General features: G+C 43.3%; 1 protein-coding gene across 1 annotated transcript in view; it reads right to left on the reverse strand.

Annotated features, from left to right (window-relative positions):
• ZNF831 (zinc finger protein 831) overlaps positions 1-15617 on the reverse strand; it is a 413436-nt gene that overhangs the window by 41161 nt on the left and 356658 nt on the right. Inside the window, exon 6 of the mRNA XM_069243423.1 lies at positions 5283-5452. Coding sequence (XP_069099524.1) covers positions 5283-5452 — 170 coding nt within the window. The remainder of the gene's footprint in view (positions 1-5282; positions 5453-15617) is intronic.

A 15617-nucleotide genomic window follows, 5' to 3' on the forward strand; every position in this document is an offset into this window, starting at 1 on the left:
TTGTTTGGTAGTTGATTTAAATTATTTGTATCTAATATTTTTCACTTTTAAACCTGTTATAGTTAGAGTTATCTAAAGTAACTATCACACATGCCATAAGGTAACTATATCTTGTGCCCTTGCCATGCACTGCTAATTATCCCACAAATTACAGCAGTCGTGATATCTTGATAACATCACTAATCATATTAATGTGATATTTGAAGTAAATATGTTTACAAAAAAACTGTGCAGGTTACAGTTACCTTGGGGCATGAGTTATAGTTAATTCGGATAACTATCTATAACAGGTGAATTTCTATGGTTTTGAGTAAATTCAGAACCTAACTATAACGTCCCTGTAACCATTGTTTTTTTCAGTGTGTGTGTGTGTGTATGTATATATATATATATAGATAGATAGATACATAGATAGATAGATAGATAGATAGATAGATAGATAGATAGATAGATAGATAGATAGATAGATAGATAGATAGATAATCATTTTAGTAAAATCATAATGTTTGGGCTAATGCTAGACCTAATACAAATGAGACAACATGTAATTTTATATAATGTTATCAGTACCTAATTTGTGCCCATAGTGGCCGGAACTTCTTACTGGGGACTGGGACCTTTATTAGTGGTCCAGTGGAAAGTGTCAGTCTTCAGTAAATAATAATATTTCTGGGATTGTGGCTGTCTCTCTGTGACCCATTGGAGGCCTAGCCTGGGCCAGGCATTCAATATGTTTCAAGGTGCTTGGTATGCTTCATGTAATATGATGAAAGAGATGTTACACTCAGGGGCACAGCTATCAATAGTGTAGCAGGCATTGTGGTACCAGGACCCACATGCGCAAAGGGGCTTTTTTATGCCAACCAGAGGTACTGGGGCCACTCTCCTTTCTGGAATAAGGACATTTTGTGCTCTTAATATAGCACCAGTCACACTATGTTTCACCTAGAATCTGTTGTTAGCTTTTGAGCTTTAAAGTAGTTAGTCAGACTGTCCAACACAAACTTGTTGCCGCTTGCGATAGAACACCATAACTGTATGCAGCCTAGGGCTGGCACCAATATGGCATGTGAGGATTTTATTGGCTTGCACGCACCTGAGTTGTTGAACCCCTTGAAGTACCGCTGTAGGCTACCCACCTGGCCCATCTCCAAGTAATCAGTGCCAACTTCTCCCCAAGGCTGTAGTGTTTGGTGCCAACGGTTTGACTACAGGGCTAGACTGGCAACATTTTTCATGCTGCTCCGGTACTGACTCTCCAATAATCCCTGCTGAACAACGGCTGGTAGGTCATCCAGTTGATTTCATCAGACCTGTAGCAATTGTGTGGGGCCTGAGCTCAGCTGGTGCTGTGCTACAGGACTCATTCAGCCCTTTTAAGGAATCCTCATGTGCTTCTCATTTTGCCCAAAAGCCAAGACATATTTTCCAGAATGCACTAAACTGAAACTGTATCCACTAATCTCTGTCTTGCATACTGCATATTGCACAGCACTGAGACCGTCCTCTTAATGTCTCTGGGAGAGCTACGGATGTTTCTGGATGAGAGTCCTCAAGCTGGCTTGCTTTTGCTGGGTATGTTTGCTGTTTTTGATATTGAAGACCGCTCAATTTTGGGCAGCCTCGCTTGACACTTGAGGGCAGATTTAAGGAGGGTCTTTGACATACTACAGTAGAGCAATGAGGGGACTATTTTAAAAAAGTGGCGCTGCACTGTTCCTTGCGCCCCTTAGTGCCCTCCTACTGCCACCATGTGTGCGCTGCATTTAAAATACAGTGCACCATAGCACAGGGTAGGGGGCAATAGTATCATTTTTTGTGAAGCTATTGTTGTACTCTGCAGGAGTAGCGCTAAAATGTCAGTACTACTCCTGCAGAGTACATAGAGGGCAGTTATAACTAATGGAAGCCCCTGTTTAACAGCAGGCATTAAAAGTGCTGAAAAAAATGGCGCAAGGAAATCTATTAGATTTCCTAGCACCATTTTTTCAGCCCCCCTAACAGGGGAATGCCCCTCTTGCATACAGTATGTCTGGCACAGGCATTATGTGGCACAGGGGTTTACAAATTGGCACAATGTAAGCATTTGCACCATTTTGTAAATATGGCGCATGGGAAATGCGACCTCAATGCCACATTTGTGTCAAAATAAATGGCACAAATGTGACGCAAGGGGCTTATAAATATGCCCCTGGGTTTGTTAAGCTTGGTCCTCGAATGATTTAGGTCTCTTTTTGGCGGTCTCTCAGGAAGTCTTGCACCCTCCTTTCTGCTCATTTTACCCAATTCATTTCTACATGGCACCACTTGGACTTTAAGATACTAGAAGCTTGAATGAAATCCCGCTGTTGCTAAGGCTGTACCAGACCTCCACTAACGCCATTAGCCACCTAGACAGCTATCCACGTGGGGGAGGGGGGTGGCAGGCAACAGATTTTTACAAATAAATAGAGAGAAGACAACTGAGGTTTTTAGAGTCTGTCAGACAGGGAAGTCGGCTACAAATGTGGCTGAGTACCCTGTCTGCCAAACTGACAGCTGAGTCTACCATTTGGTGGACCACTGTGTTTCCGCCAGTGATGCCTTGTTGGCAATGCCAGCAGAAACCTTAGACGAAGAACCCAGCATGCTTTGGCCAGTTGGTCTGTGTCCCTCAGACCATCTACCCTATTTAGCACAAACTTTCTGATGTACTTTTTATCCTGTTTTGAACCACCAGGAAATGTTTGGTGGTCCCAAACAAAAATTTAAAGATTGCCTCCCCCAGTCCCTCCTCACAGACACTGAGAGAAAACTCACAGGGCGTCAGGGCCATTAGATTTTTGTTTTTCAACAGCAAAATCCAACTTTGGGAGTTGTGTTTCATCAACAAAAAATGTTTGCTGAGCAGCTGCAGAAAACATGCCAGCCATTCAGAAAAACTACAGTATCTTCAGAAGAACCGCTCTGAAGCCACAAAGATCTCTGCCAGGCAGATGGAGAACTCTAAATATAGCGGGCTGTAGACCACCAGGACAGCAGACACGCCTCCCCTCACCCGATCGAATGGAGTATAACATGCCAAACTCTAAATAAAGCCCAAATCATTGGTGGTGAAACTCCCTGCTGGGGCCTGGAAGTATGGTACGATCATCTAGGCACTTTGATTGTCCCTGCAAAGAAGGCAAATAATGTTTGCATTACTGTTTAATCCATGTCCCTTTTGAGTTGTGTGGTGTCTGATGGATGCACGCTGTTGAGAGCATGATGAAGCAGAACTATGTGGTCTATATTTACTGCCTTGGATGTATGTGTAATGTTCTGTCTAAATGTGCCTTTTCAGAGCAATGGAAGCATCACAGATGGTATCCTGTTTAAGACAGACATCTCGTCATTATGTGGTTAAGACAAGAATTAAAGGCGAACCAATTAATACTTTACCAGGTCTTTCAAATAAAGAAAGGTCAGGTGAATGAGGTTATAGGTGGCTGCAGCCTCTAACAACCTACTGCTGCAGCAGTTTTGAAGAGAGGCTTCGAGCAGCTAGCCTCTTAAGGTGACCCATTGGGGCTCCTCCCCTCAAGTGAGGTCACAGGCGGCAGTGTGACAGATGTGATATGACAGATTTACAAGGGTAACCATATCGGGAGTGGGATGTATGGGGCATATCTACAATAGATGCAAGCCTAAGATTTCATAGAGGTGAACTAGACATGCAGGATATATAGTACGAGGAATAACCAGATGGGAAATCTGCACTTCAGGAAGGTGATGCATTTCAGGTGTGGCCCCAGATGTGGCGCAAGGAACTAAATATGCAGCCAGTCCAGCGCAGGATGGCAGGCAATTAATCAGGTGCCTGGCAGACTGTAGAGAAAGAAAGGCAGCAAGAGGAGCCGCTAGGCCACCACTCTCCCCCCTGCAAGACAGCAAAGCATCGGACTCCAGATAAGAACCAGGATCAAACCATCAGCATGTTAGAGAAACATCCAGGAGACTGTCTGGGAAATGTACCAGAAAGCTCTGGTTCCCCTCAGAATGAACACCTTGAAGCAGATGCCATCCCAACCTCAAGATCACCAGTTCCACCAAATGCACAGCGTGCCCTAAATGGGCACACACTGTATGTGCACTTCTTGATTTGAAAGGGAAGGTGCCAGCACTTCTGTGCAGGGAGGGAGTACTTTTAATGGGAGAGTACAACCACTTCTCCATGGGAAACAGGTACTCTATGATAGCGAGTATTGCCATTTTTAATATTTCCTTTTCAAATACTGCCCCAGGCATGGACATGTGTGCCAGAACGCATCTCCAACCAGGAGGAACTCGGCTCAGGACGTCAGCGTGATAGTCATCTAAAATAAGTTCAGAAGGAAAGTCCTTCAACAGTGCAAGAATGAATGAAATCTGTGTGAATGCTCTGAGGGAAATATAGTAATTCCATCAATGATTAACAGGGTTTAGGAGCTTTGCAGCAAACATCTTACCTGGCTGCCATTTTGATGCACTTTTACTTTTGTTAACATCGGGTAAATTGAATATGTCCTCTTAGGGGGTAAAGAATTGTACGGGGTCTCAGAAAATTAGAATTGAAAACCCGACTTCTCAACTTGACCTGCGTGGGTGCACCTGGAATTCCATTCCAATTCTTCATGCGCAAAAGTAGGAGAGTTGACCTACAGCACGTTTTAGACATATGAGCTCAGGAACACAGGGCTATATATGTTCAGAGAAATCCTTGGACGGTGCCGGTGGACCATACCTTAAGAAAAGCATGGGGGTGACGGGGTGGGGGTTACTGCTTACATTACGATGACAGCTGAATAGGTAGGCGCCATCAGACAGCAAAAAATGGTTTGAAAATATAAGCACCCTGAACTAGACGTTTCTCCACAGTACAGTGCGCAGTGCTTGAAATTGAAAAATTAAAGTGCAGGTACTCTGTGCCAGAGTACCTGCTTGTTTCCCAGAAGTGCCGGTACTCTCCAATTAAAAGTATTACGTTTTTCTTGAGATGTGCCGGTACTCTCCCTCTCAAAATAAAAAAGTGCTGGTACTCAGTACCGGACAGTACCGGCCCATTTAAAGCACTGACAGTGCGTGTGCAAAAACCTACATTCCATCAGCTGGATCTAATAGAAATGAATCTTTTATTAGAGTAACAAGAATTCTACAGAGGCTACATAAAACAGGTATTATTCATCATCGAACCACAAGATTTATCAATTAACGACCGGCGCAAGGCTGCCTGGTGGCTTTCTCTCCTCCACAGGAGTTACTGCACTTGTGTAATGTTCACTTACAGCTGCATGTGGTCTGACGGTTTTCTCGATGCTGATTGGACACGTAAGCTGCGTCAGCACTCCACTTCTGTGGCTCAGCTCTTGACCGCCGGGGTTGGCTCTTCCGGGCCCTGCCTCGCGCGTTAAATGCGTGTGACCTGGCTCCGCTGGTGGCCCCGTCGTATATTTATCTGAAATAGGGATTGTTTGCAGAGATTAAAGATGTTAATATTGAGGACAATAATGACCTATGAAAACATTTATTCTATAAATCCTGTTCTGGTTTCCCCACGACTTGCTCGTCTCATGAAACCTTTGGCCATATTTTTTTGTGTATCGTATAACCAAGTACGCAACACATTTCCTGATACAATGATGTAGGGCTATGAGAAAAAGCCAGTAAAGATGTGTGCTTGTTTGTCTTCACAAAGTTCTCATGTATTTAATCCCCTCCCCACTGGCACGTCGTAGACACAGGTGTTGCTAGCCAGAAAGGGAAGTTGTTATTAAAGGAATTAGGGTAATTATTGTTTCATTCCTCGCCCAGGAGGATAATCCTCTGCTATTATTGGACGATAGTCGAGGGATGGCGCTGCAATATTCGGGTATTTTCTACGACGTCCAGGGTGGGCTTTTTGACCTTTCTTCAGACCTCTGGAAAACCAATATCTCAATAACAGACCTGCCAGCTTATTACAATGATGAATATACACATGCATAAGAGAAACAGTGGCAGGATGCGGGAGCTGGAACCCTCATGGTGGTATCCCGCATGATGTCTAGGAATGCTGCAGAGCAGAGAATAGGAAAAAAAGGTGCTTTACCCTAGTGAGCTGGGGTCGGGTGATCTGATGGGAGGGTACAGAGTTACCCATGCATCCTCAATCCTAGAGAACGTGCATCCTTCTTATCTTGAAGCTTGCCGTTCTAGAAAATATCTTGACCCATACCTGAGACCTTATCTTATCCTTGATGTTACATAAACCTAAATCAGATAGACTGGTTGAGTCCACATGCACGACAGATGCCATGGTCGTTCACAGTGTGTTTGTTTTCTGTTTGCTGCTGTTGATGCGCCACTTGCGCTGCACTTCCATGTGCCCAACAGCATTGCAAAAGCCTCGACATTTGGCCATTTGGACCTTGGGTGCTGCCATAGTTCTTATTGGCTTTTATGGTTTGTGAGAAGAAGGGACCCTGGCTGCAGATTGCTCTAAAGATCAGGACATTTCTCTCAGGGTCTACTGCCTTCAGCACTGGGGTTTGGCAAAGACCACATAGTATGGGAGTGGCACATCCCATTCACGGGAGCACATCTGATTTGCCGTGTTATCTATGGAATATTTGCCGCTGCTTGATATGTCTTTTCTGGAGGAGCCATCAAAGAGCACCCTTGGGCCCAGATTTATGGAGCCCTTGTGCCGTTCCAACGCTACATTAGTGTCTTTTTTTTTACATTAATGTGGCTTTGGAAGGGGAAAACGCCACACCATAATTACAAAGTGTGCATGCTTGCATTGCGCCACTTTGTAACTCCTTGTGCCGCATTATGCCTGCGCCAGGCATAATGTATGCAAGGGGGGGTGTAAAAACTGAGCAAAGGAATCTATGAGATTCCTTTGCAACATTTTTTGCAGCATTTTTTAACACCTGCTAAGTGCAGGAATTAAAAAGAGGCTCCTATTGATAACAATGGGCCTCTGGGTGCTTTGCAGGATTAGCATCATCATTTTTGGCGCTAATCCTGCAAAGAGCCGGACTAGCGTAAACAATGATGACTCTAGTCACCCTAACTACTGCCATGGTGTGCAGTATATTATATACAGCGCTACCATGGTGGCGTTAGGGGGGTGTTAAGGGGCGCAAGAGAAGTGGTGCAGCACTAGGTGTAGCGCCACTTTTCATAAATCTGGCCCTTAGTTTGTGAGGCAGCTCTGAAAGTGTAGGAGTTTGTCTCCTCCATCTATACTTTATATCTGATAAGAGATTACCACTTTAAAATGAACAATTTCAACAAGAGTTTCACGATGCAATAATTACACAGTAATGACTAGTGGAGAAATCATTACCTCATAGAATTTCTAATGGGACTTGGAGCGCATGCATACAATTATGATTTTGTCCGCAACGTTGTAAAAAGGTGACACGTTTTGCAGCTGGTTGAAGTTGAGGCGTTTGGAACCACTGCAAATCCTCACAGGTGGAAGAAATGTCTAGCAAAAGAAAGGTTTTGCCCACTGTTTGCAGGCATTTTCTTCCATCTGTTGTTCTTTCAATGTTGCCAGCTTCATATTTAGGGAAGTTTTACAGAAATATTTGTCAAAGCCAAATACCTAGATTTTACATACACGTAGGCACAGATTTACCATAATTCAATGGTGTGTGAAATCTGCAGCGTTGCACTGAGCAAACAGAAAAAATTGTGGAGCACCATATGTGCTAAGATTTGAGCGCCGATGATGTGATCGATCGGTCACCTTCACTATAAAAACTGACTGACTGTACAAAGGTAAACATGAGTTAGCATTGCACCACGGTGCAAAGGTGCGTGAGTACTGTTTTTTGGTGCCTGTTTTTATCTGGAAAGAAAGGCATGAAAGAGTGAAACCACCTTTTGCAGAAAAGCAGCCCTATCCCCCTGAACCAATTTATCTGCAAAGAAAATGGTGTACGGAGGATGCATCGAGAGCACCAGTAGTTTACAATCGCGATAGGCATAAATGATTTAAAAAAAGAAAGACTGTCTTGATTTCCAGAAGCCGCAGCAAACAACACTGAATAAGCGTCCATGGTGTGCAACATACTGAAAGTTAGGACTAAATTTAGGCCCTACAAGGGGTGGAAGAATGGTTTTGGAGGGAACATATTTGTCAGGCCATTCAGAAAACACATCTCAATTAGTGATTTAAATAAAGATAGAGGGTTGATCAGGCAATCACAAAAACGGAGGAAAGAACCAATAAGTGGCCCTTAACTGTGTTCAAAGGAAGGCTTTGCTGGTAAAATTACAAAACAAACAACACATCAGAAAGTTCAGCTTGCAGAGGAGTGAAATGACAGACAACCCCCACCAGACCACAAGCTTTTCCCAGCACCCAGCACTGATGGATGTAGTGGATAGGCATCTGGCTGCTAGAATGTCATCTATTACTTCAGTTGGCAAGTCAAAATAATTCAACTGTCACTGCTCAATCTCCATGCATGAATCTGTAGGTTGTGTAGACTCAAGTGTACGGCCCTCCCCTGTAGTTGAGACAGGAGGTACATCCAAAGAGGTAGTTGGACCACAGGATAAGTGCTCAGGGCAGTTCTGGCTACCACACTTGATGGGCCCTGTCCAAGGCTATTAAGATGACTTGGGCCTGGCCTGCCCTGACTTTCCTCAAAACTCAAGGAAGGTGAGGTAGTGGCAGAAACACACCCAGGAGACCTATGTACTATTGTTCAATGATCTTTTTTGAAAAAACTCCAGTGTGAAGTAATTTGACACTGCTCATTCTCACTAGTGAGAAACAGATCTAGCCAGGTCATGGCCTACTGATCGAAAATGCCCTGTGTTCCCTTGGGATGAGACACAACTTGTGGCCTGCTAGCAGATGTATTCTCAGCTCTTCTGCTCTGATGTACAGAGACCCTGCTAGGTGGGTAGTGATCAAAAAGATCTGCAGGTCCAGCCACCTCCCAAGATGTTTGGCCACATTACACAGGATCCAGTACCTCTCATGAGGCCCATAGGAATACCCATAAATGCCTTGTTATACACTAATAGTAATTCAAATGAAGATAGATCTGATTGAATAATTTCAGTCACTAAATTGGCCTTGGTTTCTAGAGCAAGGAGTTGTAAACTTAGCACTTCTTCTGTTCTTCACACTATAACAGCAAAAGAGAAACTTCCATAGGTGAACCAGGTGGTGAGTACATTCTGATGTTTAGTGGGGTATCTAGCCCACTGTCATTCTTCAAGTGTAAGTAGATGGGGAGCAAATTGTTATCTTCCTCATCATTGCTGTCGCTGGGAATATTGTGTATTCTCTGAAATGCATCAGAGTCAAAGCCAAATAGGGCCTCTAATCTCTGATGGTACCAGTATCAAGCGAGAGGTAGAAGCTGATGGTCTGACCGTATGCCTTTGGTTGCGCCCTATTTATTTCATAGCATCACCTAAGGCTGGCACAGACCAACATCAGTTCAGGCTTACAGTCTGCCATCAAAATTGGATCTGTTACCGGCTGTTACCAGCTGTATCAAAGTCTGTATGGATGCCCGCATGAAAGGAACTGGCATAGACCCGAGGGCTGGAGTGAAAGTCTGTGCCAGCTTCAGAATGGGCCTGGGAATGTGACCTAAGGCAATACACTGGAGGAAGTCTAATGGTGGTCCTTACAAACCAGCAGCATTGAAAGATCAGCTGCATACCCTCCCTGAAGGCTATAATTTCCTGTGGGCCAGACGATAGCCCAGGAAATTTGGAGCACACAGGCATCGACTGTGGCACCAGATCAGATTCAGAAGATGCTGCAGGTGAGTAACTCTTCATTTTTGCCCCATAGACTTCTTGTCTGATTATGAGTGGCTGGATGGGGTCGAATCACTCTTGGCTTTCTTGCTCAAAGGCACGTTTCAAATTTGTACAAGAGCATTCCCACACCCTGGAGCAGGAGTAAGACTGCTGTGTCTTCATAAGCTGAGTGACGTAGAGTTTTGTTTTCCGGTCCCTTCCTTCAGGTGCACGAGAGAGCACTAATCACACAACTTTGAGTTGTGACTGGAGCCCATGCGCAAGGGGAACATGTTGTGTGGGTCCGTGACAGACACCTGCTTCCTTGCAGCATGGCATGAATCCTGTCATTTTCAGGAGGAAACACTTCCATTGGCACACTATCTGGATAATTATAGAAAAAAGGTCATCTGGACCTGCATCAAAGGGCATGGAAAGAAGGGCACTAACATCAGCACACAAGGGTGGTACTCTTATTCTGCTCCTCTCCGTCATTTCTTGGGTAGTATGAAGTCAGCACGGACCCATATGGTGCCACCTACTGGTACATAAGGAACACTGCTAAAAAAAATCTTTGGATCCAGTCTGCTGCCTGGGGACATTCTAAAGGGGAGGAATCTTCAGTTAGAAGTATTGATCAGAAATGGGCCTTTCCTGACTAGAGATTTACTTTGATGCAAAGTGAGGTGTAATTCTGTTCAGCAGTTCTTCCTACAGGGGAGCACAAACATTCTTCTAGGATTTAAAATAGGAAATACTATTTCAAGCTCTTTCCAACTACTATTGCCCCATTGACTAATCTGTATGAAATTTAAAATGAGATGGACAGATCAAAAATGTGCCAGATGTTTGGTATATTCCTCAAACAGTTGAATTTTTAGCAAATCAAAAAATCAATTTCATATGAAGTGTTAATCATAATTAAAGTCACTGTTGTAAACTATGTCATGTACCCATATTCCAGAGTCAGGAGTTAGGATACATTTACTACCTTAATGTGTTACCTTTCAGGCTCTATAGATATGTCATTAAACAAAGCATTTAGATTTTGCTCAAATTGCAGACAATATGTTTAAGATCAGCCAGGCCTCTTCATCTATTGGTCTCTTGTTGTGTAAATCAGATTTTTCTTCCATCCACTATAATACACCACAGACAGCAATTGGTCTGCTCACTTCTGCCACAGTTTAACTTCATTGTGAGTGACAGCATTCTGCGGGTTCACAAGGAGTACATCCACAAAGTGTTTCCCTTCAGTGCCAGGGACTAGAATAGGAATGTGCATTTTCTTAGGACACAACAACATATGTTTGGATATAGTCCGGATTTTATGTATATCTTAAGGGTCTGGCAGCTCTCCCAACAATATTTTATTTTACAAAACCCATGTTAAAACAAAACAAGCATTGGCAAAACCAAAAGGTTGTGATCCAGCTGGTTTTGTTTTGTACCTACTATTGCAAGATTGCATTAAGAAAGTTGAATGAGAAGGCATTATCATGGGAAGCACAGTTAATGACAGTCAGCCTATTTTTTGGTAGTTCATCAACAACTCTGAAAAACACTTAGGGGGTCATTCTGACCCTGGCGGTCGTAGCACCGCCAACAGGCTGGAGGTGCTTCCTTGCCCATTCTGACCGCGGCGGTAAAGCCGCTGTCAGAAAGCCGGGGCTGGCGGTTTCCCGCCGATTTAGCCCCGGTTGGGCGAATCCGGGATGGCAGCGCTGCAAGCAGCGCTGCCATGGGGATTCTGACCCCCTTCCCGCCAGCCTGTTTCTGGCAGTTGTCACCGCCAGGAAGAGGCTGGCGGGAACGGGTGTCCTGGGGCCCCTGGGGGCCCCTGCACTGCCCATGCCACTGGAATGGGCAGTGCAGGGGCCCCCTAACAGGGCCCCAGCCAGCTTTTCACTGTCTGCCCAGCAGACAGTGAAAAGCGCGAAGGGTGCAACTGCACCGGTCGCACGGCCGCAACACCGCCGGCTCCTGTGTTGCAGCCCTCCTTCCCGCTGGGCCGGCGGGCGCTAACATTGTTAGGGCCCGCCGGCCCAGCGGGAAGGTCTGAATGCCATCAGCGGTCTTTTGACCGCGTAGCGGCCAATTGGCGGTTCCCGCCTGGCGGGCGGCGACTGCCGCCCGCCAGAGTAGGAATGAGGGCCTTACTGTTGATATCTACCAAACCTATACCACGCCATGGAATTCTTTTTACTTTCAGCTTGCTTTGTATATTCATGAAGTGAATTCTCTGTAAGCCTGGTTAAAGAACTGACCTAGAAAACTGTGCAGGCATTTCAACAACTTTGCATCCAACATCAGACATGTTTTAGTACCATCACCACCAGGATCTTCTGTATCGTGACAAACTAACCGGCATGTCCAGTTTTGTAAATTTGTTCTGGGGAAAGCCACTGGTGAAGTTTTATCTCCACACTAGAGAAAGAGCTATGCCCAAAGGCAAATGCACCAAGCCAGCTTGTCACCAGCTTCTAACTTTGTGGGTGTTTTTTGGACGTGTTACCACCCAGAAACCCTCACTCCACGGCTCTGTGAGAAGATCTATTTAAACGTGACATTACACTAAACTGGTGCAATAATACATGTGAGTAACTTGCATTGTGAATGTAAATCTCTGTTTAGAGAATCTAAATACCGAATTTGCACTCATTTATGAAGCAATCTGCAAATCTAAATTTTCATATCGATGCAGTAGCTGCATCTGGATTTTCCCAACAAGGGTTTGTAATTGTAGCAAAACCTAAGTTATACTGCACATTTTCCAATTCAGATATAGAGAATCACAACACACAAGGGATTAGAATTACATTTAGAGTGGGAAACTTACTGTATGAATTATTTGTGTTCAATGTTTATATTCCCACAAACAGAACTGTTAATTAGAGGAATCGTTTACTATAGGTGAAGGGTTATGCCTGAGCTTGTGGCCTAGAAAATGTATAATTCTGTGGGTAACTTCGATGCACAAACACGTCTAGTTTAGCACAGTTGGTTAGTGATAAAGAGGAAGACGCTTACTAGAAGGTATCTAAGGCATTTATTAGCAATACATCAACAAATAAGAGGAGAAAAATCTAAATGTAGAAATATAAGTAAATAGGGGGTTATGTTTATGAAATGGTTGTCTGGTGGGTGATATTTCTGGAAAACCCAAAAAAATACGAAAGAAATGAGCAAACACCATTCACTGTGCCATTGTTATTTTTTAGTATTTTCAGCAGTGCAAAGACGGGTCTGAAATTTCATCCACTCTTAGTGATCCAGCACACATAATAGTGTCTGTAAGAGACTGCCAAACACTGCAGGATTGGGCTATGGTCAAAGGGAAAATTGAAGTACATTGCAATAAACACATGAAAAGGAGTATGGTATCAATGTTGATATGTGAACAAATGTTAGAGGCTGGTTTGGGGAAGATCCTACTTTGTCAGATAACAGGGAAAAATAGTTCTCAAATTTAATTGAAAATGTGAGAAATACATTCCTTTGGGAATAAAGCAACATTGATCTAAAATAAATCAGACAAGACCCCAAATTTCACCCATTTCATTCGAATTAAAGCAAAAACAAATACATCTGGACAAGATGATTATAGAAAAATATATTCGTAACTTGGCATTAAGGAAATTGAAATAATGAGACTAAAAGCCTGATTTAGAACTCAGCGGATCGTTTATATTCAGTCCGCCGAAATCTAAATCACATTTAAGATAATGAGATTTAGATTTCGGTGAACTGGATACCGTCACCACTGTGATGGAGTAACTTGTCTGCCAAGTTCTAAATCAGGCCCTAAGGCTTTTAAAGAAAAAAAGGAAGATTTTGTACATAGAAATCTACAAGACCATACTGGTAAATTATAATCAAATCTTTATGGCAGAGCAGATTGAAGAAATCTGGAGATAATAGAGTATACACAGGAAAACAACAATACTGAAAATGTTAAAAATACTCTGTAAATGAAGGATTTGAAACTGGATGCTAAATATTAAGTTGTTATCCTTAGCTTGAGTCATGGAAGCAACACAAATATGCTAAAGAGTATAGACAAACGGTAGACTCAATTGAAGGAATGGTATGTGTTAACAAAGAGGGCGTGCATTGGAGCATTATTTTTAGAATAATACCAGATTTTGTAACGTTCAAACCTTGCTGTTAAAATTTAGATTTCTGTATATTTTTTGTTTGTGAATTAAAAAGAAATCATAATTTTTGTTTTTTGATGGATACATGTGTCTGTATTTCTGGGTAACGTTTTGAGTCTTAGAAATTGCTTAGGGGTGGGGTCATCAGCTTCTAGTAGTGATTCAGCAGTGGTCCTTTGAAGTGAAAATGTTAATAAATTGATGAGAAATGCTAGGAATTTTGAAACATAGCAATCTGAATGTATTCCTATGTCGGCTATCAAGCAAAAATACTGAGGGGTGGTTCTGTCTTCCTCTCCATGGTTTATATAGAATGTGCTTGTAGTAAAAAATACCAGGCTCATGAAATCCATGTATAGCCATACCAATACATTAGATGCATCTACAAATGCAATGGTTTTGCTTTGTCCAGCCCTGATTCCAAAACCTGTGCACTGGCAAAGATTTATCTGTCCTAGGTTTTTGTGAATGGATTGGCTAAGCTTGTACACTACAATACACATTGCCTATATTCATCTGCACATGTTCCTCTCTTTTCTGAGCCTACTTCAGTTTATTCCCTGGCAGTGGGCATCAATCATTGAACCTCTGGATGTTTACAGGTTGCCAAGAATTACCACCTTTGTGAAAATAGCATTTTAACATGGTGGGAAGTGGCACAAAACTTTTGCCAAGCTTATCACTTTTGCACATACACAGCATCAACTTCTTTCCATGTTTACCTTCTGCTGCTATCCATCTGACTACTTCTCCTCCTACTCACATTGCGGGTTGCTGCTACCCCTTCAATCCTCCCCGCCAGAAGAAGAGGTACGGGTGACTTGGGAGGCTTGAGAATGAGGATGGGATGCTAGTATCTTCAGTATGGGGTGAGGAGGTATTGGAAGAGAGTTGGTCGGCCTTGGGAAAAAAAAGACACAGCAGGAGAGTTTTGGGTTGCCTGAAGTGGAAGTGCCTCGAAAGACAGAAGCCAGTAGGAGGGACTGAGGTAACGTGGAGGACGTGAGAAGTGGGAGAGACCTGTGTAGCTCAAAACTGGAGTGCAGGGAAAGGGGCGAGCAGGAGAGACTCACCTGGCCTGGGGAAGATGGTAAGAGGGAGTGCCATCGAAGGGTTGGGAAGGATTCCTATTTTTGTATACTTTTCTTTCCTTTCTAGAAAAACTTGCAGGTGGTGTAATCTTTTGTTTATATTTTGTTTCCAACATCTACATAGCAGCAAAAATCTTCCTTTTCAGTTGTTACGTGGCAAGGGCCATTTTGATGTGAAACTATATCAGAATGCTTCACCTCAAGACATTACTGGGCATCCCCTCTAAGGCCAAAATTAAACCATGCACTGATAATGCAAATAGGACTGGCTTAAAACTGAAAATATCTAGATGTTCCCATTCAAGTCACTCGTCTATTCATCCGTACATTCAGTCATATCCTTGCCCTCGTTCATCTATCCATTTACCCCTTGACTCATTGTTGCACTTACATCCTCAGTCATCCACAATACCACAAACATAAACTCAGAGTTATCAGGCAGACCTATTTGCTTTACTCTTAGTTTGTAAGTGGTGTGAGAGTGCTTCCAATAGTTTGCAAATGATAGTCTGTGAAGGGTGTGCGAGGACTATCATAGTGTCTCTCCAAATCCGTTAGACTGGTAGTAGAGCTGATGGCGGTGTGTGTTTGTACTAATTGCTGAGTG

The sequence above is a fragment of the Pleurodeles waltl genome, chromosome 7 (genome assembly GCF_031143425.1).
Source record: "Pleurodeles waltl isolate 20211129_DDA chromosome 7, aPleWal1.hap1.20221129, whole genome shotgun sequence".
Lineage (NCBI taxonomy): Eukaryota > Metazoa > Chordata > Amphibia > Caudata > Salamandridae > Pleurodeles > Pleurodeles waltl.